The sequence below is a fragment of the Ornithodoros turicata genome, chromosome 2, assembly GCF_037126465.1.
Source record: "Ornithodoros turicata isolate Travis chromosome 2, ASM3712646v1, whole genome shotgun sequence".
NCBI classification, from domain to species: Eukaryota; Metazoa; Arthropoda; class Arachnida; order Ixodida; family Argasidae; genus Ornithodoros; species Ornithodoros turicata.
Window position 1 is genome coordinate 93,313,322 of NC_088202.1, and position 24,564 is coordinate 93,337,885.

The 24,564-nt window shown below is 46.9% G+C and overlaps 1 protein-coding gene across 1 annotated transcript; it reads right to left on the minus strand.

Moving 5' to 3' along the window:
• Positions 1 to 18,025: 18,025 nt before the first annotated feature.
• On the minus strand, positions 18,026 to 22,021 carry LOC135384873 (uncharacterized protein K02A2.6-like). The gene has a single exon (XM_064614055.1). The coding sequence runs from the start codon at positions 22,019 to 22,021 to the stop codon at positions 18,026 to 18,028; it is 3,996 nt and encodes a 1,331-aa protein (XP_064470125.1).
• Positions 22,022 to 24,564: the final 2,543 nt, after the last annotated feature.

Sequence of the window (24,564 nt, forward strand, 5' to 3'; positions counted from 1 at the left end):
CTGGTTCCAGTGTGAGAGTAGCTGGTCACAGGATAATGAGTACCTTCCCAAAGTAAGTACCGCACTCTCATGCAAGTTGAATTGTTGTAGTTTATGTTCCTCTGAATTGGATTCATATAGCCGTAATTCTACGCCGTATCATCATCGTGTGGCATAGAGTTCCGCAGCTGTGGATGAGGTTTCACGCGAAAGGCGACGTCCTTTCACTACGCATTCGGATGGGATAACGAATGCCGAGGCGGACTTGCCATTTCGAGATGAAACTACTAACTGCTAAAAGCGATAAAAAACCCCAGTGCGAGGGGACAACGGAAAGGAGAAAGGACGGACGAACACAGCACTGTACCCGCCCGCATTTTAACTTTATTTCAAACTTCGCGTCTATCACAGCATAAAAATGGGCTCGAAGGCCTTGTGAGGAACCTGATCTCTTCGTTCCACGAGGTCCGGAAGACGTACGAAGGTGGGGTGGCACAGGCAGAGACCAGGGGGCTTCCAGGGGTGTGACGGCCTCTAGGCTAGTGAGAGCCTATTGTGTCCTCTGCGCTACTACATGGAATCACTTTCAGAACGGTACTGAATTTTCCTGAGGAGTGGGTGACGGGGAATGTGCAAACGGGCTACGAGGTGTGCAAACGTAGGAAATGCCGAGCCGTTTCATGCTAACGGAGAACCTCCACCAGCTTCAGCCAGGACTTGCCGTGTTTCAGCCATTCTGGGAACTCCAAAGCAGCGACGAAGGCTTCGGGCAAACAGGGTCCGAATGGTATTTAATGACGTTTTGGAAATCCTGTGCAAGATTTGAAGGCTGTCAAACACAACCGCACTCACCAAAGCCGCGTAAACGGCTAGAAGGGAGCGCTGATCACAGCCCCATTCTAAGCCAGAAAGATGTTGAATTGCAGGAAGCAATCCCTGCACTTCGGTTTCAAGGTGCTTAATGTGGCGATCCCAGCACACGTCCGCGAGTCCATGACCACCCCAAGGAAGCGATGGGAACTACAGGCTCGAGCTTCTTTGCACCAACGCAAAGAGGGAAATTTGTCATAGCCTTGCGGGTGAAAGGGAGCTCGACGCACTTTTCCGGCGAAAGGTTCATCCCAAGTCGCGTGAGCTGCAAATGGACATTATTTAAAGCTAGCTGCAAACGACGCTGAATGGCAGGTCGTGACTTGCCTACTGTCCAAAGGGCAACGTCATCGACATACACAGAGAATGCTACTTTGCGAGGAATTATAGATTTTAGGCCTGCCATTACCACATTAAAGGTCGTATGCCTTGGGGTACGCCTTGATGAACAGGATGCCTAGGGCTTTGGCTGTGGGATGTGCGGACAGCGACAATTGAGTCCATAAGGAAATCGTGGAGCGAATTCTGAAGAGTCGATCAGATACTCAGAAAAAGCGCAAGGCGTGCAGCACACAAATGTCCGAGACGGTATCATAAGCGCGCTTGATGTCTAGGAAAACTGATACAACGACCCGCCGATGTGCACGAGCAAGTCGATTGTAGAAACGAAGAGAGAACTGGATCAGTGGAACTTCGGTGGCGACGAAAGCCTGCCATTTCGTGAGGGAACGCACCTTGCTTTTCGAGCCACCAGTCGAGACGATGCAAAACCATTCCCTCCATCAGTTTTCCCACACAGCTTATCAGGCTCACAGGGCGAAAAGAGGACAGGGTATTTGGGGGGTTTGCCTGGTTTCAGACAGGAAACAACTAATGCCTCCTTCCAGGTAGATGGTAGGGATCCCTGTTGCCAAGACGTTATATAAACATGATGTCTGGGATCATAAAGCCAGGAACGTCATACGGCGTTTAGCTGAAATGTGAATCCAGCTTTTCTGTAAAAGCTGCGTATAACTGGGAGCTACCAATTCCATAGTGTAGATTATTCCATTCTTCAATTGCTCTTGGGGAAAATGAGCGTTTAAAGGCATCTGTCCCACTTGGAGCTTCTTTTAAGAATAAATTATAACGACCCCTCAAGGCTAACGTATCCCAACACCTGAATGTAGGTGTTTAAGTTGCTCTTATATTGGCGATGTAAAATTAGATTAAAACATTAGTATTTGCTTTAAAGGCAATACTTAGATGGTCTCTAAATTCACACACTGTCCATCGGGACACCACTGTCCTGGGGAGAGCCAGACATCAAATCACCCGGGAGATCATCGAAGCCCATCGCATACTTTTAGCGGGGGAAGGCAAGTGTGTTAGCCAACCATCTGTTGCACTGTCTGATAAAGAAGTTGCCTTCCTAAGCAGCTAATTTACGCACCTTATTATCTATTGGGAGCGATGCGTCGCTCCGCATGTATTAAGTCCTGTATCTCGGCACGTGTCGCCTGGTACCGGTTGTGTATTTATGCCTTCTTTTCCGCGCGCGCGTGTGCGTGCGTGTGTGTGTGCGCGCGTGTGTGTATGTGCGTGTGCGTGTGCGCGCGCCTTGTCCTTGTCCTAGTCCTTGTCTTTCGCGTCCCAAAATATTGCAGTACGCTATCCCACCAACCAGCCCAACTTTCTGCGCTTGTTCTCTAAATTCGCCTGATGATGTAGTCTTGTTGGGGATTCGACTCTGCTCAAACAATTAAAAATCAACCTGACTGCACACCTTTGGATTTTGTCTCTTTCTCCTCTCTGTGTTAGGGGTCCCAGGCAACTTGGGTATACATCATCACTGGCAATACAAGATATTCATAAGCCAACAATCGTACCTCAAATGTGGAATACCGTAATAGCCTTCAAAGGCAAAGCAGCTTTCCCCTAGCATTTGTAGTCGCGTAACGAGTATGCGCGTTCCATCCTAAGTTCGCTGTAACGATTACACCCAGACATTTGTATTCATCTACTTTCTGAACCAAGTTATCATCGAGGAAATATACCGTAATGATGTTTTTTTTTTTTTTTTTTGCTTACGCGTATCACACATACACAACGTCTTTTCTCTTTTCCTTTCTACCTTTTCAATATTTAAAGCCATCCGCCATATATCACACCACTCTTTGATTCCATCGAAGTTACTTTAAAAATGTCCCTGTTTCTCCATCAATAATTGATAAATTCGCAAATAGACGCTTTACATTTGACACTTTCCAACAGATTATTGTTTACACATGGAGTAGTAACGGTCCCAACACTGATCCCTGGGTACACCCGATGTTGCATTTTCAAGTGATGTGCATCCATCAAATTCCACAATACGTCCGGTAAAGTAGTCGCGAAACCAAGAACAACAACAACTATATTGTGACGATGAAGTGGGGAGGTTTTCCACTCTAGGAGTGGATCGCTACCCCATAGTTAGGTGGTCTAATATGAGTGATGACGATGATGAGAGTGGGCCGCGGTGTTCCAAGGGCCGAGGATGCACGACAAGTTGAAGGGGCGGCTGCCAAGGGTGGCAAGCTGTGATTGCAGTGTACGCCTCTCGTTGATATAAATCCGATAGCGGAGGAGTGTGTGCTCTGCGTTGGAAAGTATGCCACACTCGTTGCAAATAGAGCTAGCCTCATAGTTTAGCTGGTAGCGATAGAACGTAGTGAAGGCCACGTTCAGACGTAGCCTATGGATGAGCGACTTCACGGGACGACGAAGCTTTGCAGGCAGCCGGTATAACAGCGTTGGGTCTACGCTTCGCAAAGAGGACCTGGTTGGAATGTCGCGTTGCCACTGGAGGGAAGACGAGGAACCAGACAAATACCTGAAGAGGGATCTTCTGTCTCCTCTCGAGAGTATAATGGGCGTAGAAGGCTGTTGTTGATGTGCGGCGGCAACGCCGGCCTCGTGGTTCCCTGTTATTCCGCAATGCCCTGGAACCCACTGAAAGGCGACGGAGTGAGAGCGTTCTTGTAGAGACTTCAGGGCGTACAGGATATCTATCACCTGAGTCAAAGCAACTGTGTGGGCGAGTTGGTACATACTGACATAAAAACAGCGCAGGGAGAAGGCGCGAGTAGACGCGTGCAGCGCTTCGTTTGTCTACTGACGTCCTGTCTCGTCTGCGCTGTTTTTGTGTCAATGTCTATCACCACTGAGGATAGGGAACCGCGGATGCCCATGTTTTAATGCACAGGAGAGCTGCTTTGGAGTCGGTATAAATTACCCATTGCCGCAGTTCACACTCTGCCGCATATGTCAAGAATAGCGGGATAGCATAAAGCTCAGCGGATGCCGATGAGGTGCGGTGAGATAGACGACATCCACGTGTAACGGACTCTGACGGAATGGCAAAGGCTGAAGATGAAGTGTCCCTGGTCGACGATCCATGTGTGTATACCGTTGCAATATTGAGCCTCTATGAAGTCAAGGGTAAGTTGCCTAAGGATAACATCAGGATAGCTCTTTTTGTTGTCCTTGAGGCCGGGTATAGAGACAGTGACAACCGGCGATGGCAACGTCCATGGAGGCACTGTTGGTGTCGTCGGGTCGGCTTAGGAATATGATGTCTGAATTATGTTATAGAACTGTGGGAGCTAGTAAGGAGCAACCACACTGGGACAGAGGTCCGATGGGGCGACAGTTTATTCCTGGAATGAGCGAGCGAGAATGATGATCGAGATCGTGTGCGTGAAAAGGGCATGCTGTCCGTCTTCTTTTACGGTAGGTGGCCGCCACAGAACCATAAACCGTCGCGTTCCGTCTAGCGTGGAGCTTGCGAAACAGAGGGTGACGTTTATGATGGGCACGTAGACGCAGATAATGGCGTGCAGTTTCCCGAGTACGGAGAACCTCAATGGGGACGTCCCTGGCCTCAGCAACTACTAGGCGGGTTTCAGCGCCTCGCGGGACCCCGAGATATACCCGAAGGCTTTGCCCGAGCAGGGCTCGAATCCTTTGTGCCAGTGTCTGAGGAAGCCCGTGCAGGACGGGAAGACTGTACATTACTGAGCCACGAACCAGGGCATTGTGCAACATGAGGAGATCATTCTCGTCTCGTTCCCATCTCATACCTGCGAAGTGACGAATGACGTTGACCCAGCGTTGGACTTTCTTTTCAAAAACGTCTATGTGGCGCTTCCACGACAAATTCCATGATAAAGTTACGCCGAGAAACTTGTGATGAGTTACCTGCTCCAGTGTGCCTTCACCAATATACAGGCGACATCCATGCATGTCTTTGCACGCGAAGGCGAGCAAGGCGAGGACAGAGCTGTTCTCTACGGAAACCAAGAAACTAATTTAGAGCTTGGAATATAAGCACTCATCCTGAGGAGCATTTCCTCGTGAGCCGCTCGGTCGAATGCGCTGGAGAGGCCTAAAAAGAAGGCCTGTGCTGTGTGTTTGTGTCATCTTTTTTGTTTGTTCCCCGGCACGGGTTCTTTGAGTTTGAACCACCGAACAGCCCAATTTTTAACCCTTTTCGTAAGAAGACATCCGTTTGTAAGTTCTCATCAACTGCTGAAGGCAGGTCGTGAATAACATCAGAAAGAGCCGTAACTGTCGAATACCCTTTGCGGAAATCATGCTGTAGAGTGTTTCAGAGTTGATTACACTTGAAACTGTCACGTGTTTCGAAATGATACGTTCTAGCAGCTTACAACAAGTCGACGTCAAAAACAATGGACGATAACTCGATACTGCAGATTAATTTCCAGATTTCATCCGGAACTTTTCCGTTTTCCAAAGACATTTTGGAGATAACCTCGAGATATCGGGGAAGCGAGTCAGCGTACCGCCTCAAAACCTCTTTCAGAATTTTATCTGGGCCTCGCGATTCTCTTATATTTATGTTCCTTAATGGTGCAGTAATACGATCTATGTGTATCTCTCTCCAGATTCTCTACTTCAGGGAGATCGTTGGTTCGATCCCGGCCGAGGACGGTAGCAATGTGGGGGAGATATAAACATTGCTTCCAGCACCGTTACGACGAGCACCTGCTGGAGATTACCGGCGCACGTCAAAAGAACCCCAGGTGATCGAAATTATCCGGAGTTCTACCGTGCGACACATGCAGTATGTCGCCACACAAATAGGCTGACTCACCTAACGTGTAAATGTGCTCCTAATTATTACTCTATTTCATGGAGGGGTTTGCTTGACACTTCAAACGCAGGCCTATTGTTATTGTAAGGAAAGAATGCTGACGTAAAGAACGAATTGAATCTACTCATGACATCTCCCGTATTAACTTCTGCGCCCTTATCCAGTAATACGTTGATGTGAACCTGAACGTGAAGCAATAGTGCGCCAACATTTCTGTGGTGCTGAGCGTAGTCCAGGAAGCATGTGGTGATAGCGATTGCATGTGCTGTCATGTGAAAAAAAAATGGGTATGTAAGTTTCGACGAAGTCGAACCGGCTACCCCAGTTCGCTTACACACACAAAGTGCAAACAGATGATGAGATGATGAGAAAACAAAGAGATGATGACCAGAGAAGAGCAGAGATGATAATGATGGTGATAGCATTTAACTTTTGCCGCTTTAATTTCATCTTTTAACTTTCTAGTCAGTAGAGGAAGCTTTCGATGATACAGTGCCGGCCTTCGGGCCTATTCGACGCTTCAAGTGTATAATCTCGCGAGTTACCCATGGGTTTTGACTATTTATTTTACGAACTTTGACAGGAACATTTGCATCAATGAATGTATGTTACTACGTCTAGACGTCTACGTCTGTTACTACTAAGTCAGTCAGTCAAGACATGGAGAATCGAAATATTATCGGCCCGTGAAAAGTAAAAAAAAAAAAAAAAATGTAAAATGAAGACGAAGAAAAACTCTGTGCTTTACAACCTTCATCTTTGTGTGTGCCCAGAAGACCTCTAGGTAGCTGCTCTATATGATGCGATAAGCCCTCAATCACTTCGCATTTCCACTAACAAGTTGTTTGTTTGTTAGAATAAGTCAATTACCGTCGCGGAGTTTACCTGTAGTCTGGCATATGGCTTCACGATATAAGTCAAAAGACAATTTTCAACAGGGCATTTTCATTTCGAGAATCACCTGGGCCAATGGCTAGTGTTTCCCAGTTTATATTCGAAGTATATTAAAGTCACCTGCCATAGTCACTCATGCCGACATGTTCATCTTTGAAATCATATACGCTCATGCAAAGGGGGATAAGTTTAATGCTGATAAAAAAGAAGGGAAACGTTAGCCGTGATGTAGGCTTGCTATTCCCAAAAGCAGAACAAAAAGGAAGATGGAGCAGCAGGGACACAGAAAATTAAGAATACAGAAAAAGACAACTCCTTCACTAATCGTTGTGCAGCCAGTCATATAGGAGGTATCAGAGAGTGCCCGCGAGTTTAGATTCCCGAAGGAATCGTATAAGCGCAGACGTGACCTCAGCGTGCTCAGTAGGGCCAAGTAACACCGCAAGGGAAACCTCTCGGTAGCCTATAGGAGCGAGGCGGCACTGGAGACTGCACCGGTGACCTTCTTATCGCTGGCAGGCAAGGAGTATGTGTTGCATGCCAGCTTCTGCATGACATGTGGGGCAAAGACGTGATGGAAGTTGGATCATTCTAAACAGGAGGGGTGGGGTTTGTGCCACAGCCGCAGCTGATGAAGCAACGGCTCCTCGATGCGCGAGGTGTCGGCCAGGTACAGCATGAGTCACCGAGTCAATTAATTTAAGGAAGGCATTGGTGCATATAGCTTTTTGCTGAAAGAGCTGCGTGTAGTTGGCAATAAAGCGCCGGATTTTCAGCTGGAGAGTGTAAGGGGAAAGACAGTTGGCTGATCAGTGTCGTGGGCGTGCCGAGCGAGAGCGTCAGCACGATCATTCGCGGAAAGTCCGACATGGCTCGGAATCCACCTGAATACCACACCGTGTCCCAGGGATACAAGGGCGGGGGGGATGTTTAATGCAAAGTAAGAAAAAAGGGAAGGGAAAGGTTAGCCACGGTGTGGGCTTGCTATTCCCTAATGCTTTCAAGCAAACAAAAGAAAACAGCTGGGATACAGAAAATTATCAAAAAATACAGAAGAAACAGTTCCTTCACTAATCGTTGCGCATAGGACGCATCAGAGAATGCCCAGGAGTTTAGATTCCCGAAGGAATCGTGTCAGCGCAGACGTGACTTCAGCGTGCTGGGTAGGGCCAAGTAGCACCGCGAGAGAAAGCTCTCGGTAGCCTAGATGAGCAAGGCGGCGCCGGAGACTCGATCGGTGATCTTCGTACCGCTGGCAGGCAATGAGAATGTGTGGCACATCGGCTTCTACGTTGCACGTTGGGCAAAGAGGTGATGGGTGCTGATTCATCCTAAATAGGAGGAGAGGAGTTCGGGCCACATTCAGCCGCAGCCGATGAAGCAGCGATTCCTCGATGCGCGGGATGCGGCCAGGCACAGCATATGTCATTAAAGGGTCAATGGATTTAAGGAAGGCATTGGTTCGTATAGCTTCTTGTTGAAAGAGCTGTGTGCGGTTGGCAGTGAAGCGGCGGATTTTCAGCTGGCACATAGAGTGCGCAAGGGGAAAGACAGTTGCTTGCTCACCGTCGTGGGCTTGCCGAGCAAGAGCATCAGCACGATCATTGCCTGAAATTCCGACATGGCTCGGAATCCATTGGAACACCACTTCGTGTCCCAGTGATACAAGTTCAGAGTGCAGGGCGATGATCGTGGTGTAGGTGTCACTGATGACTGCGGCAGAGTAAGAGGCCAGCGCCTCCAGAGCCACTTTACTGTCGGTGAGGATCGACCAGGCCCTGGGCGCACACGAGGAGACATGTCTCAAAGCGGCCAGTAGTGCGAATGCCTCGGCCTCAGCAGATGACATAAGAGGGAGCTTGAAGCCGTGCTCAGCTCCACCCTCTGGGATGCAGAAGGCAGCAGACGACCCAACTAGAGAGACTGAAGCATCGGTGTATATTTGGGTTCGATGCCGGTGGTGACTGTAGATGTGGAACAAGGTCAGTTGGCAGGCCACAACTGTTGGCACAACCTTCTTTTTCCTAAGGCCCGGAATTGACGTTTGTACAGTGGGGTAGTGAAGTGTCCACATGGGTGGCGCAAAGGAGGTCCGGGCGGAAGTTGAGGGGATGTTGCTTCGTAAACGGCAAACAGCTTGACCGAATGCAGATGCGGGATAACGTTGCGCAATGTCACAGAGGTAATGGGCTGGATGGCGGGCAAGATAACGTGTGTACGCGCGTAAGGCGACACTATCGCGAATAATAAGCACCGATGGCTCGCGTGCCTCCGCCAAAACAGAGAAGGTTTCCGTTGTCTTTGGCACTCCCAAACAGAGACGGAGACTTCTGGCTTGAATATTGAGCAGCTCCCGCTCGTGAGTGTTGGAGAGCCCATAAAGGACAGGCAGGCTATAGCGCATAACGCCAAGCAACAGGGAGCAGTGCACACGATGGAGGTCAGCACAGGACGGGCCCATGTGGATCCACAGAGGTGCCGGAGCACATTACAGTAGATGCGGGCGCTAGCAGAAAGGGAGTTGATCTGCCGCGACCATGTCAGTCCCCTATCAATGATGATGCCTAGATACCGATAATGCGAGACGTAGTTCAGTCTAGAGCCAGCTAGCAGTAGGGGTACTTGGTGAAGGAGCGACGCGTGAATGCCATAGCTACTGTCTTAGCCGGCGAGACCGACAACCCACGGTCAGCAAGATGCGCCACAAGAAGGTCTAAGGCATGTTGCAGACGGCGCTGAATGGCATCACGGCGCGCTGCAGAGGTCCATATGCAAATGTGATCGGCATAGATCGTGATATGGGTATGCTTGAGCAGAAGAGAAGGGAGATGTGCCACGATGACATTAAGCAGGAGCGGGCTGAGGACGCTCCCCTGTGGAACTCACTGTGTGGAACTCACTGTGGAACACTGTCACCATCTGCTGTGCGTACGAACAGAGACCTGTCAGGGAGGAAGGCTTGCAACCAGGTAAGGGTACAGCCACCTACACCAGCTTCTTGAAGCGACGCGACTACAACATTATGGAGAACACTGTCGTATGCTTTCGCTACATCCAGGAAGACAGCGGCTGTTAGGAGCCCATCAGACTTTGCTTGCTGGATGGAGGAGACGATATCGATGACATTGTCAATCGCGGACCGCGCTTGCCGGAAACCAGCCATAGCTTCAGGAAAGAATCGGGTGCTCTCAAAATACCAGTTCAATCGTGCGGATACCATCCGTTCCATAACCTTCCCGACACAGCTGGTGAGGGCAATTGGGCGGAAGGCATCAATGGCGTGTGGAGATTTGCCTGGCTTCAGGAGCGGCACTATCATTGCATTCTTCCATTCTGCTGGGAAAACACCATCCCGCCAACAATTATTGTAGAGCTTAAGGAGTGCGTGTCGGCCATGGAGGGGTAGATTTTGGAGGGCCTTGTACGTAATACAGTCAGGTCCAGGAGAGGTGTGAGAGGGTGATTTCCTTAGGGCAGCCTCCAACTCCATGAAGGGGAACGGAACATCCAGACATTGCTCCTGCGAGGATTCCAGGACGACCGGGATGGCCCGAGCTGACGATCCCTGCGACATCGAAGCTGTCGTTAGACGGGCACAGTATTCGTTTGCAACGTCGATTTCCGAGCGTGAGGTTGCTAGCGCGAGTGCTTGAAAAGGGCGCCGTTGAGCAACAGGTGTAGAGAGTGCCCTGAGTATGCTCCATATTCTGGAAAGTGGCGTCCGCGGAGACAAAGAGGGATACAAGTTCGGAGTGCAGGGCGATGATCGTAGAGTAGGTGTCAATGATGACTGCAGCAGAGTAAGAGGTCAGCGCCAAAGGCTTTAAAACGAAGTCGGAACTGTCGGTGGTGGCTGGTAAACCGCACCAATTATGAAGTAGGTCGCGTCATCTCTCTCTCTCTCTTGCAATCAAATCAATCTCGTTACTTTTAACTTTTGATAATATTGTCTCAACATCAAGAGGGTTCATCGGAAGCAGATGATGACGATGTGTTTCTACCGAAGCGTTAAACTACTAATACTTAATTGATGAGAGGCAAAAGAGGGAATGCTACAGCTCCACTTTCTTACGTATGTCTACGTTCTTCCTTGCTTATTTTATTTTACGGAACATTTCTTACGGATCTGCGGATTTATTCCAAAAATAACGGCTTTGCGACGAAGGACTGAGATATCATACCTGAATATGTACGACGTCCGCACAAGATGTGAGAGTAGTCTTTCGCGTCCAACGCGTCTTTGTTATTTATTTATCCTTTTTACAAAAGTATCTTTCAGTTCCTTTTCCAATAGCATTTGCTTGGCTTACTGCAATCTAATTTGCCTATAGCGGGCAGCTCTTTGCACTGCCCCCTTAAAAGCCTGTCGGCCAAGCTGGCGCATTGAGTATTATGCTATCCAATATAGGAGGAGGATGATGCCTCGGTGTTTTATCCTTTTTAGATCGAAGAAGGCCGACATAACGAATTTAGCAGCCCAAGAGTAAGGGCAATTTGGGATTATGCGTGACCGACAGAAAACTCTCTAAGTGCTTCCTAAGAGGGTGTCGCTTTGCGTCCGTTAAAACCTCAATGCATCTCAAACAGGTTCGCCGGATTGCAAAGAGGCTTAAGTGAAATCCGAAAGAAAACACACTCTTCCCTTGAGGGGATTGCTATGTCGCTCTCTAAGAATTTTTGTCTCTTTTTTCTCGTGAGATGTCCAATGAGCCCGCGGGCGTCAGTAAGGCGATATAATAGGAAAGAGGGGGAGGACAGGAACGGCATATTTTTGCACTTTGTTGCTTTTGCTCTCGAATTAGCTCCTCCAGAAAGAACCGCGGACTAATATGTGCTAGAATGAGATGCAGCAACTTAGAACATTGTGCAACGTTTCAAATTTCCAACAAAAATGCGAAGCGTGATAATGCGGTGAAGTGCTGCACTTCACTGAACAACAACAACAGCAAATAACTGATCACAGGTTCATGCGGTGTTTATGCTAACGATGACCGACACCATGTCATGTGAGTTTGTACGACTGATATGGAACTGTATCGAATGTAACACGAAGACGGATGCTACTGGGCAGAAACTTTGAACAACTTTGACAAAGTTTGAACAAACTTTGTTATTAGTTTTGGTCTCGTTTTTTTTTTTTTTTAACCACTCACTCACTCACTCTTGTTGTTTGTTGCGTTAACGTGCCCTCTTTGTGACCGATATGTTCGGCTATAGAGCTATACCGATTGTATAAGCCGAGTACGTACCAAGGCACATCAAGATGCGCCCTCACAGAGAAAGTATGCCCTATTCGCACTACGGTGATGATGATGATGATGATGATGATGACGACGACGACGATGATGATGATGATGATGATGATGATGATGATGATGATGATGATTATTATTTTGGGGCCGCTTCTTTTCAATGTCTTTATTAATGACTTAGCTGGGCATATTCGTCATTCTCATGCCGATGACGTGAAAATATTTAAAGTTATCCACGACCCAAATGACGTTCATAAGCTACAAACTGACGTTTCCTCTGTGGTTGAATGGTGCTCTAAAAATGGGATGACTATTAATCCATTGAAGACGAAACATGTGACTTACTCAAGAAAAACTCACATAATATGCAATACATACATGTGTTCTGATGCCATCAAGCGTGTCGATGTACTGAAGGATTTCGGGGTCGTTTTCGACTCCCAGCTGCGTTTTCATGATCATGTCTCTTACGTTCGGTCTTCAGCTCTCAAAATTCTTGGCTTGCTCACATATACATGCAAAATCTTTTCCACACACTCTGTATTTCTTCACCTGTATCGTTCCTTAATTTTACCGCGACTGGAATACTCGTCTCCAGTGTGGAACTCTCTTTCCTGCACTGACTCGTCACGGATTGAATCTGTCCAGAAGAAATTTCTACACATTGTACATAGCGTCTTCTTAAGAAAAAGCCCTCACTTTAGAATGTATGTGTATACTGAGATAATGTCATTTCTTAACCTCCAACCACTCTCAACGCGACGCCGTTTTCATGATATTATGCTCTGTTATAAGATCTTACACAGTTTTCTCGATACACCATCTCTATTACATCAGCTTCATATCGCCGTACCTGTCAATGTAACCCGACACACGAATATATTGTACTTATCCCACCATATGCCTGCAAATCCGATCGTACGTATTCAACAAATGACAAACGTAATTCACCCCTCTGTTGATATATTTACCTCCCACTCAAACGTTTTTAAAACTCTCCTCTTGCGTTCACTCACTAACACATGAAGTTGTACAGTTTTTTTCCCCTTTTAGTACTATGTACTGTATATCTCCATGTCTGTATTATATGTATCACTGTGAATGTCTTCCCGTTACACTCCTCTTCCTGAATATGCTATGTTATGTTTCGCCTAATCTGTATATGTATGTATATATATATGTGCGTATATATTTGTAAATACTACATTGTCTGCGTGCGCCAACACCAAGGCTTCGGCTGTTCTTGGGCACATTAATAAAGTTGTTATTATTATTATTATATTATTATTATTATTATTATTATTATTGGCTTGGCTTGCTCACATATACATGCAAAATCTTTTCCACACACTCTGTATTTCTTCACCTGTATCGTTCCTTAATTTTACCGCGACTAGAATACGCGTCTCCAGTGTGGAACTCTCTTTCCTGCACTGACTCGTCACGGATTGAATCTGTCCAGAAGAAATTTCTACACATTGTACATAGCGTCTTCTTAAGAAAAAGCCCTCACTTTAGAATGTATGTGTATACTGAGATAATGTCATTTCTTAACCTCCAACCACTCTCAACGCGACGCCGTTTTCATGATATTATGCTCTGTTATAAGATCTTACACAGTTTTCTCGATACACCATCTCTATTACATCAGCTTCATATCGCCGTACCTGTCAATGTAACCCGACACACGAATATATTGTACTTATCCCACCATATGCCTGCAAATCCGATCGTACGTATTCAACAAATGACAAACGTAATTCACCCCTCTGTTGATATCTTTACCTCCCATTCAAACGTTTTTAAAACTCTCCTCTTGCGTTCACTCACTAACACATGAAGTTGTACAGTTTTTTTCCCCTTTTAGTACTATGTACTGTATATCTCCATGTCTGTATTATATGTATCACTGTGAATGTCTTCCCGTTACACTCCTCTTCCTGAATATGCTATGTTATGTTTCGCCTAATCTGTATATGTATGTATATATATATGTGTGTATATATTTGTAAATACTACATTGTCTGCGTGCGCCAACACCAAGGCTTCGGCTGTTCTTGGGCACATTAATAAAGTTGTTATTATTATTATATTATTATTATTATTATTATTATTATTATTGGCTTGGCTTGCTCACATATACATGCAAAATCTTTTCCACACACTCTGTATTTCTTCACCTGTATCGTTCCTTAATTTTACCGCGACTAGAATACGCGTCTCCAGTGTGGAACTCTCTTTCCTGCACTGACTCGTCACGGATTGAATCTGTCCAGAAGAAATTTCTACACATTGTACATAGCGTATTCTTAAGAAAAAGCCCTCACTTTAGAATGTATGTGTATACTGAGATAATGTCATTTCTTAACCTCCAACCACTCTCAACGCGACGCCGTTTTCATGATATTATGCTCTGTTATAAGATCTTACACAGTTTTCTCGATACACCATCTCTATTACATCAGCTTCATATCGCCGTACCTGTCAATGTAACCCGACACACGAATATATTGTACTTATCCCATCATATGCCTGCAAATCCGATCGTACGTATTCAACAAATGACAAACGTAATTCACCCCTCTGTTGATATCTTTACATCCCATTCAAACGTTTTTAAAACTCTCCTCTTGCGTTCACTCACTAACACATGAAGTTGTACAGTTTTTTCCCCTTTTAGTACTATGTACTGTATATCTCCATGTCTGTATTATATGTATCACTGTGAATGTCTTCCCGTTACGCTCCTCTTCCTGAATACTTCTGTTATGTTATGTTTCACCTAATCTGTATATGTATGTATGTATATATGTGTGTATATATTTGTAAATACTACATTGCCTGCGTGCGCCAACACCAAGGCTTCGGCTGTTCTTGGGCACATTAATAAAGTTATTATTATTATTATTATTATTATTATTATTCATTCAAGATGGCGCCCAGTGCCGACACGTGTGTCATCTGCGCTCTGCCGTTTTACGGTAAACAATCTACTCTGAAGTGTACAAAGTGCGACAAACGGGTGCATGCTAAATGCATGAACCTTACCTCCGAGGATGCCAAAATTCCAGACGTCGTAAGTCGTTTTTTATGCCCGCTCTGTGACTCTGTGCCATCGCCTTCGGTGACCACTAAGCCTAACGAGACCAACCTGCCATCGTCTCCGGCTTCCCCACCGGGATTCTCCCTGCCCCAACCGGCTGGCCTTGACCTCGCTTCCCTACTCCAAGCTGCCCTTCAGGGGATTTCCATCCTGACCGACGAGGTGGCCGCGCTCCGCCGTGATAACGCCCAACTTAAAAAGGAGTTTCACGAATCTTCTTCGGCTATGGTGATTCAGATCAACTCTCTGCGAGCTGAACTGCGTAAAGCTTCTCTTCGTAGGGATGCAGCCGTCACTCCGAATGTTCGTGCAAATGTGGCGGCGTCGCAACCTCCCTCCCTCCCTACTTCGGCCCCATCTAAGGATTTGACTCGAATGCCGGGAGTCACGTTCGCGGCACAGGCCGCTAAAATACCTGCAGGTATCACATCTTCACCAAATCTTTCTAATGGTGAGATGTCGCCGATTGAAATACCCAACGTACGTGCACCTCAGCCCAGAGCTTTCTTCGGCACGTCGATTTCCGAAGGCCTAAGTGCCGTGGAACCGCGCCGCGTCAACAAGGCACTATTCGTCACCAAGCTCCTTCCTGCGACAACCGTAGACGACATCATTGCATTCGTCGCAAAGAAAACTGACTCCTCGTCTATCAAATGCACAAAGTTAAAATCACGTTACGAAACATATGCCTCGTTCTACATCTCAACTGACGACGCTGCCTTTGACCTCCTTCACGATCCTGCGGTGTGGCCCTCTGGCTGCTTAGTCAAGCAGTTCAGGGGTCGGCTCCACAGCAGCATGATCTACGATTCCGATCAACATGCTCCCACGGATGGCAGTCAAGAATGAGTGGGCAAGTCTCTACTATCAAAACGTGCGTGGTTTGCGTACGAAGAGTTCGAGCTTTTTCTCTGCTGTGTGTGAGTGCGAATACGACATCATTTGTCTTTCTGAAACCTGGTTAAATGACTCTATTCCGAACAGTGCCTATTTTCCCGATTGTTATAGTGTGTACCGTTCAGATCGTGTTGTTCCTGGGAAAGCTACTGCACGTGGCGGTGGGTGCCTAATTGCAGTGTCAAATGCCCTCAAAGTTATACGTCGCCGCGACTTGGAGCAATACCCTGAGTCGGTATGGATAGAAATTCATCGCCTCAATGACCCCAACTTAATTGTGGGTGTTCACTACTTCCCACCATTGTTTAATCCGTCAGAACTCTCCCAGTACCTGCTGTCCCTGGAGCCATTACTTGACAGATACTGTGACATCTTGATGTTAGGTGATTTCAATTTACCTCATTTCGAAGCTCAACAACTTTCCCCTGCCATTTCTCAACCGTCTTCCGGTTTTAAACGGTGTAAACTGTCTTCGTGACTTTGCCGATTTCATGTCGCTCTCCCAAGTTAACACTGTCCCCAACCATAGGGGACAATTCCTTGATCTTTGTTTCCTCCGCTCGGCCAACTTTACGTCTGTTAGGCCTGCTTCCCCGTTGATTCCGCCAAACAAATATCACCCCCCTTTTGCAATGTCCCTGCCTACTTCTTTCCGTAATCATCATGTAGCATCTGATACTTTCGATCTTCGTCGAGGTGATTACGTTGGTCTATATCATCATCTCGCAGCTGCTAATTTTGAACCCGTATTCAATGACACTGATGCGAACAGTGCTGCTGTTTTATTTACGGATATTGTTCATTCAGGTATAAGTTCCTTTGTCCCCACTCGGACCATACATAAAGTTCATAGATACCCTACTTGGTTCTCGAAGGAGACCAGGTCTTACCTAAACAAGAAAAAATTCCACCACCGGCAAATCAAAAAGCATAACTCCATAACACACTACATACTATTTGCTCACTACCGGACACTCTTTAAGCAGGCACAATCACGTGACTATGCTAATCGCATCAAATCCATTGAAATGGATCTCAAGAGTAATCCTAAACAATTTTGGAAACACATGCGTCTTTCCAAAAACGAAAACAGTCTATGCGCTTTAAACACTAACGATGGGGTATCTTCTAACCCAACCTCGATGTCTCAGCTCTTCGCTACACATTTTTCTTCAATATATAAACGCGGTAATGCACAGCCAATTGCGAATTCGAGCTCCGTGTCGAACGCATCTTATCACCTTCCTTGTATAGCAGTGTCCCACGAGGAGGTCATCGCAGCTATTCGGAAGCTAAAACCTACTTTGACCCCAGGGGCCGACAAAATTCCTGCAGTATTCGTTAAGGCCTACGGTGACCTCCTTGCACCCGTCCTCCTTCATGTATTCAACCTGTCTCTACGTGACTCTGTGTTCCCCGCCTGTTGGAAAACTTCGGTTGTCGTACCAGTCCACAAGTCTGGCGATCCTTTAAATGTGTCAAACTATCGTCCTGTCAGTCTACTGTGCGCGTTTTCAAAAGTGTTTGAGCAGGTAATCTATGATCGCACGTTTTCTTTTCTCAAGTCGCAGATATGTGAACAACAACATGGTTTATGCCAGGCAGATCCACTGTCACCAATCTTGTATCGTTTATGTCCGTTGTGGCTCCTTGCGTCTCAGCACGAGGACAAGTAGTGTGGTGTCGTCCCAATCATGCAGCCACCACCTTCATTCCACATTCCATCCTTTAACGACCATGACCATGACGATGGGTCTCCCCCAAAACGTGCCACATCACACGACATCACACATCCCCCTCCGTAAAAAAAATTGAGGTCCGTCCTTGGTGCGAACAAAAATACAAACAAAGTTCAGAGACACGAAAGTTCACTCAACCCAACACAAATAGTTGCTACGGCTTTCTAGTGTCCGGGTAGCGCTCGGGTGCGGTACGTTGGCGTTTGCTCCGTCGAAGTTGTGGCCCTTGTTCTTGTTCCTGAACAGTGCCGGGGGCTGGCACTTCTGGCACAAGCGGAGGATGTGAAGAAGCTTGCTCGGTGATTGCCCACCAAGAGCTAGTGATGAACGGCTGTTCCTTCTGCTCCTCCATACGCTGGGCAGGTAACCTCTCTGCGCCGTGGTGTTTCGTAAATTTGGACGAGTGCCATACTTTGCCATCCTCCAACAGATAGGAAAGTGGTCCTCGTGGAGCAATTATCTTCAACGGCGGCGAAAAATTCGGATGCCCCTTCTTTCGTCGACCAGGAAGGCGCACTCGAACGTAGGTACCGGGAGTGAATATTCGACACTTAGCAGATCGTTTAGAGTCAGTGTATAACTTCTGCTTTGACTGCTTACACTCCACCCGCTGCCGGACTTTCGGCATGTCCACGTCGACTGACTGCCCTTCAAGTCCCACCACATTTAGGCGAGTTCGTATGGCCCTGCCGTGAAGGAGAACTGACGGTGAAACACCCGTGGTAGCATGAGGGGTACTTCTATATACGGTGAGGTACTCGAGAACTGCTGATTTCACGTCCTTGTTACGAAGTTTTGCAACTTGAATGACGTCCTTGAAAACACGATTGAAACGCTCCACTTGGCCATTTGCTTGTGGGTAGTACACTGAAACTGTCGTTTGACGAATGCCACGATCTTGAAGAATTTTTTTAAATTCTGCTGAAACAAATTGCGGGCCATTGTCAGTGACTAGTTCTTCAGGAAAACCCTCGCGACTGAAAACATGCCGGAGAAACGTTTCTACTGTGGCGGTTGTTACAGTTGATGCAAACGAAACCTCCGGCCACTTGCTATGGTAGTCAATTAGGGTAATGGCGTAGCGACAGGAGTGAGGGCAGTCCTCCAACGGTCCGACGATGTCTACACCTAACTTTGCCCATGGCTTGGCCGGAAATGGGACCGGGTGTAAAGGTGAAGGCGCTGTCCTGGCAGACTTGTCAGTGGATTGACAGGTAGAGCAGTCACGCACCATCTTTTCAGCTTGTGCGTCCATTCCAGGCCACCAGTAGAGATCTCGGAGTCTCTGCTTTGTCCGCACAATTCCCGGATGGGTTTCGTGCGCGAGAGTGAGAATCTTAGATGTTAACGCCTGCGGAACAACGATGCGTTCTCCACGGTACAGCAGTCCATCTACAACAGAAAGCTCGTCTCGAAAACGGTGATACGGGGTCATGCTTCGAGACATCTCAGCACGCGGTGGCCACGAGCCTCCTTCAAGTGCGTTGATAACTGCACTAGCTTCAGGATCGAGTCGAGTAGCATCTTGGAGCTCTCCCTTGGAGATCGGATTGGAGACGGTGCACACTATCTCCTCTTCAAATTCTTGCTGTGATGGTAACGGTAGCCGGGATAGAGCGTCCGCTACGTAGTTTTCTGCTCCCTTCTTGTATTCAACTTTGAAGTTGTAGTAAAGTAGCCTCGCAGACCATCTGGAAATTCGAAGAGGTCTGTGGCCTGTACCTTGGGCCCCAAGAAGCGTCACTAACGCTTGATGGTCTGTACGCAGAGTAAACGGGCGTCCCCAAAGGTAGACATGCCAGCGCTCGCATGCCCACAGGCAAGCAAGCGCTTCACGTTCTCCAACCGAATACTTCCTCTCCAGGGGAGACAACGTGCGAGAAGCAAACGCAACTGTGCGAACCTGGTCCCCTTTAAGTTGCTGCAAGACGGCGCCCAGTCCGTAAGACGAAGCATCCGTCGCCACGATCACAGGGAGTCGTGGGTCAAACATGTGGAGGACTGGACAGGAGCTGAGCACCGACTTCACTTTCTTGAAACTTTCATCCGCACTTGACGTCCATATGAATGGCTTGGAGTCTCGAAGGAGTTCTCGCATCGGTTCCACCAGTTCAGCGTAGTGCGAAATAAATTTCGAATAATACCCTGCTAATCCAAGAAAAGAACGTAGAGACTTCAAGTCTGTTGGGGCGGGAGCGCATTGCAGAGCCTCAATTGCAGATGCCTGCGGTAACAGTCCTTGACAATTAACAACGTGTCCCAAGAAGGAAAGTTCTGAAACGTCGAAGACGCATTTATGGTTTAACTTCAGTCCTTCAGCAGACAAACGTTGCAGTACGCGGTAAAGGTTCTTCTGATGCTCCTCTTCAGTCCGTCCGTAGATGATGATGTCATCGATATAGAAGAGCACGCCCTTACAACCTTTCAGTACAAGTGACATCATATGTTGAAATGCCGATGGTGCAGAGGCAAGTCCAAAGCATACTCGCTTGAAACGGAAAAGACCATCATGAGTAATGAAGGCAGTTAGGTCTCTACTATCCGGGTGAAGAGGCACTTGGTGGTACGCCGATGATAAATCAAGCTTTGAAAACTTTGTAGCGCCGGCTAATGCGTTTAGCAGCTCATCAGTATGTGGCAACGGAAAACAGTCCGGCACGACTGCTTTGTTCGGTTCACGAAGATCCACGCATAACCGAATGGAACCATCCTTTTTCTTCGCCACAACTATTGGCGAGACCCATTCCGAGGCTGTCACTCTCTCAATCACATCCTGCTCCTCCAAACGGCGTAATTCCTCGGAAACTTGTTGACGTACAGTGAGAGGTAGTCTGCGTAGCTTCCCAGCAACAGGCTTCACATCAGGGCGCGTCTTCACCTTGTGGATGTAATTCTTGCACAGCCCAAGAGCTCCGTCGAAAAGGTGCCCGAACTCAACTGAAATACCTGGCGGTACAGAAGGAGCCGACGTCGTAGTACTGAAGCAGGTGTGACTCATGCCGTCGATGCATAGATCCAAAGATGTGACAGCATCCATCCCCAAAAGGGTAGTCCCGTGGGACACTACGTAGAAGGTCAGGTGTGCAGAACGATCGGCGAAGGACACCGTCACCGTGAAGCATCCTTGAACAGGAATGCAGTGCTTGGAGAAGTCATACAGATTTACGGACGGCGGTTTCAAGGGGTGCTTTGCTGAAAAATGCGTCTGGTAGGTGTCAGCGGACATTATCGATACGGATGATCCAGTATCAATGAGGAAACGTATGTCTATATCCGATACTGTCAAGGTGATGAAAATCCCAGGTTTCTTCTTAGTAACGCCACGTTCCAGGTGCAGAACAGTCTGGGCATCAGCACAAGAAGGAGAATCCTGGGCAGGCTCTTCGCTAGTCAACTCTCGTAGGTGTCCTGCAGAACGGCAAACTGAACGGAAATGCCCCGTTTTATTGCATAAGAAACATCTTTGGTTCCGGGCCTTGCATGCCGAGGAATTTGCTAGGTGATTAGAAGAGCCGCAACGAAAGCATTGAGTTTTGCCTGTCGTGCGTTTGCTGTAGCGTTGAGCCCCTTGAAGTAACTTCCCATGCACCTGTCTCGTTATTCGTTGAACCTCATCTTGCTGCGTTTCAACTGTAAATTCTCGGGACTCCTTCTGCGCCTGTTGAAATTGCCGAGCCAGTGCGAGCGTCCGGTTCAGCGTAAGGGAATGCCCTTCTAGGAGAAGACGGTCGCGTAGATGTGGAATATTGGTTGACTCTACAATCTGGTCGCGGAGCATAGAGTCCAGTGTCGTTCCAAAGTCACAGGTACTGGCAAGTTCTCGAAGCGCAATGACGTAGTCGTCGATGGCCTCACTGGGTAGCTGACGGCGATGGCGAAACCTGTGTCGCTCAGCAATGGGGTTGACCGCAGAAGCGTAATGGGCATCCAAAACTTGCAGGGCAAATTCCATTTCATCTGGTACCGTGCTCGTGGAACCCACTGACGTGGCAGCAGGCGAATCAGGTAGAGGTAACAGGTCGAATATTCTCTGGCCTTCCGAACCAAGGCAATGGTAAAGGATAGCCTTCCGTCGACCGCTGGACTCGCTGTCCAAACCAGACGCAATTAAGTAGTTCCGGAAAGCTTTCTTCCATGACGGCCAGCACATCGCAGGTTTGCCGGGCCTCGGCAAGAACAATGAAGGTGGCGGTAATCCCAACATCATAAACAGCAAACAGGACGTACCCGAGGAAGCAGAATCTCCGCATGCAAGGTGATTTACCAGTCGTCGCCAAAATGGATAGCCTGTGGTGTCGTCCCAATCATGCAGCCACCACCTTCATTCCACATTCCATCCTTTAACGACCATGACCATGACGATGGGTCTCCCCCAAAACGTGCCACATCACACGACATCACAAGTAGATTCAATTTATTTCGACATTTCAAAAGCATTTGACATGATGGACCATAGTATTTTACTTCACAAACTTCATATGACTGGTCTCGGAAACGCCCTCATTGCTTTCTTCCATTCGTTTCTGAGTAGCAGATGCTGTATCGTAAAGGTGCACGGTGCCTTTTCTTCTCCTTACTTTCCTCCTTCAGGTGTTCCTCAAGGCTCAATTTTGGGGCCGCTTCTTTTCAATGTCTTTATCAATGACTTAGCTGGGCATATTCGTCATTCTCATGTTCTTCAGTACGCCGATGACGTGAAAATATTTAAAGTTATCCACGACCCAAATGACGTTCATAAGCTACAAACTGACGTTTCCTCTGTGGTTGAATGGTGCTCTAAAAATGGGATGACCATTAATCCATTGAAGACGAAACATGTGACTTACTCAGAAAAACTAACATAATATGCAATACATACATGTGTTCTGATGCCATCAAGCGTGTCGATGTACTGAAGGATTTGGGGGTCGTTTTCGACTCCCAGCTGCGTTTTCATGATCATGTCTCTTACGTTCGGTCTTCAGCTCTCAAAATTCTTGGCTTGCTCACATATACATGCAAAATCTTTTCCACACACTCTGTATTTCTTCACCTGTATCGTTCCTTAATTTTACCGCGACTAGAATACGCGTCTCCAGTGTGGAACTCTCTTTCCTGCACTGACTCGTCACGGATTGAATCTGTCCAGAAGAAATTTCTACACATTGTACATAGCGTATTCTTAAGAAAAAGCCATCACTTTAGAATGTATGTGTATACTGAGATAATGTCATTTCTTAACCTCCAACGACTCTCAACGCGATGCCGTTTTCATGATATTATGCTCTGTTATAAGATCTTACACAGTTTTCTCGATACACCATCTCTATTACATCAGCTTCATATCGCCGTACCTGTCAATGTAACCCGACACACGAATATATTGTACTTATCCCATCATATGCCTGCAAATCCGATCGTACGTATTCAACAAATGACAAACGTAATTCACCCCTCTGTTGATATCTTTACCTCCCATTCAAACGTTTTTAAAACTCTCCTCTTGCGTTCGCTCACTAACACATGAAGTTGTACAGTTTTTTCCCTTTTTAGTAATATGTACTGTATATCTCCATGTCTGTATTATATGTATCACTGTGAATGTCTTCCCGTTACGCTCCTCTTCCTGAATACTGTTATGTTTCGCCTAATCTGTATATGTATGTATATATATGTGTGTGTATATATTTGTAAATACTACATTGTCTGCGTGCGCCAACACCAAGGCTTCGGCTGTTCTTGGGCACATTAATAAAGTTATTATTATTATTATTATTATTGTTGTTATTATTATTATTATTATTATTATTATTATTATTATTATTATTATTATTCGAGTTTTAATGGCGCACGAACAACCTAGGTCATAGATTCGCACCACGGCGGGCTGGTCCAGCTCGCTGCAGGTAAAGTGCGCACAGGAACCTCTCCCGTATGGCTTGTCTGACCCGGCGTCTTACCCGGCAAATGACACTCGCCTAAGTGTACATGTTCTCTATGCTGGAACCAGCGTACATGGCATCTGTCTGAGCCCCTCCCTTATGCACGAGAAAAGGAACAATACTAACTGGTGAGTTGCTGTAATTTTGGAACCTACAAGGGCACATGCGACTAACAAATCAACGGATGCTAGAACTCTTTGTGTTGCTGCCCCACATAACGTCTTCGCCATGTCGAACGAAATCCACCGATGTACGTTCGCCAAGTCCTGCAATGTGTTTATGCCAAAAAAGAGAGAGAGAGAGAAGAAGAAGAAGGACAGAAGAGCCATAAGAGGAAGAGCCCTAAAGGATGTTTCATCGTGTATTTTGTCACATTTTCAAGCTCAAGAGACTACTACATCTTGTAGTCTGTAGCAGCTCATACTCGTTCTGATCATTACGATGTTATGTCATGTGGGGTAAGCAAGCGAAGCGAGGAATATGATTACTTTGCCTTTACATTGTCACATCAAATATGTTCCACCATGCGCACACCATAAACTGGAGTCCATGGTTTGCATTGCAACGTCTCATTCTTTCAAAAGACCGCTATGAGGAGAAAAAGGTGACAGCCGAATTTGTAATCACCGACACGAGCAAACCCTTCATTTAAAGGCAATCCACTCAATACCCTCTCCCTCCAATGATTTCCGCACGGTATAAAGTAAAATAAATAAAAACTTCCAAACACCCCGCAACCGAAACTCAACAGGTCTCGAGCCACCACAAATTT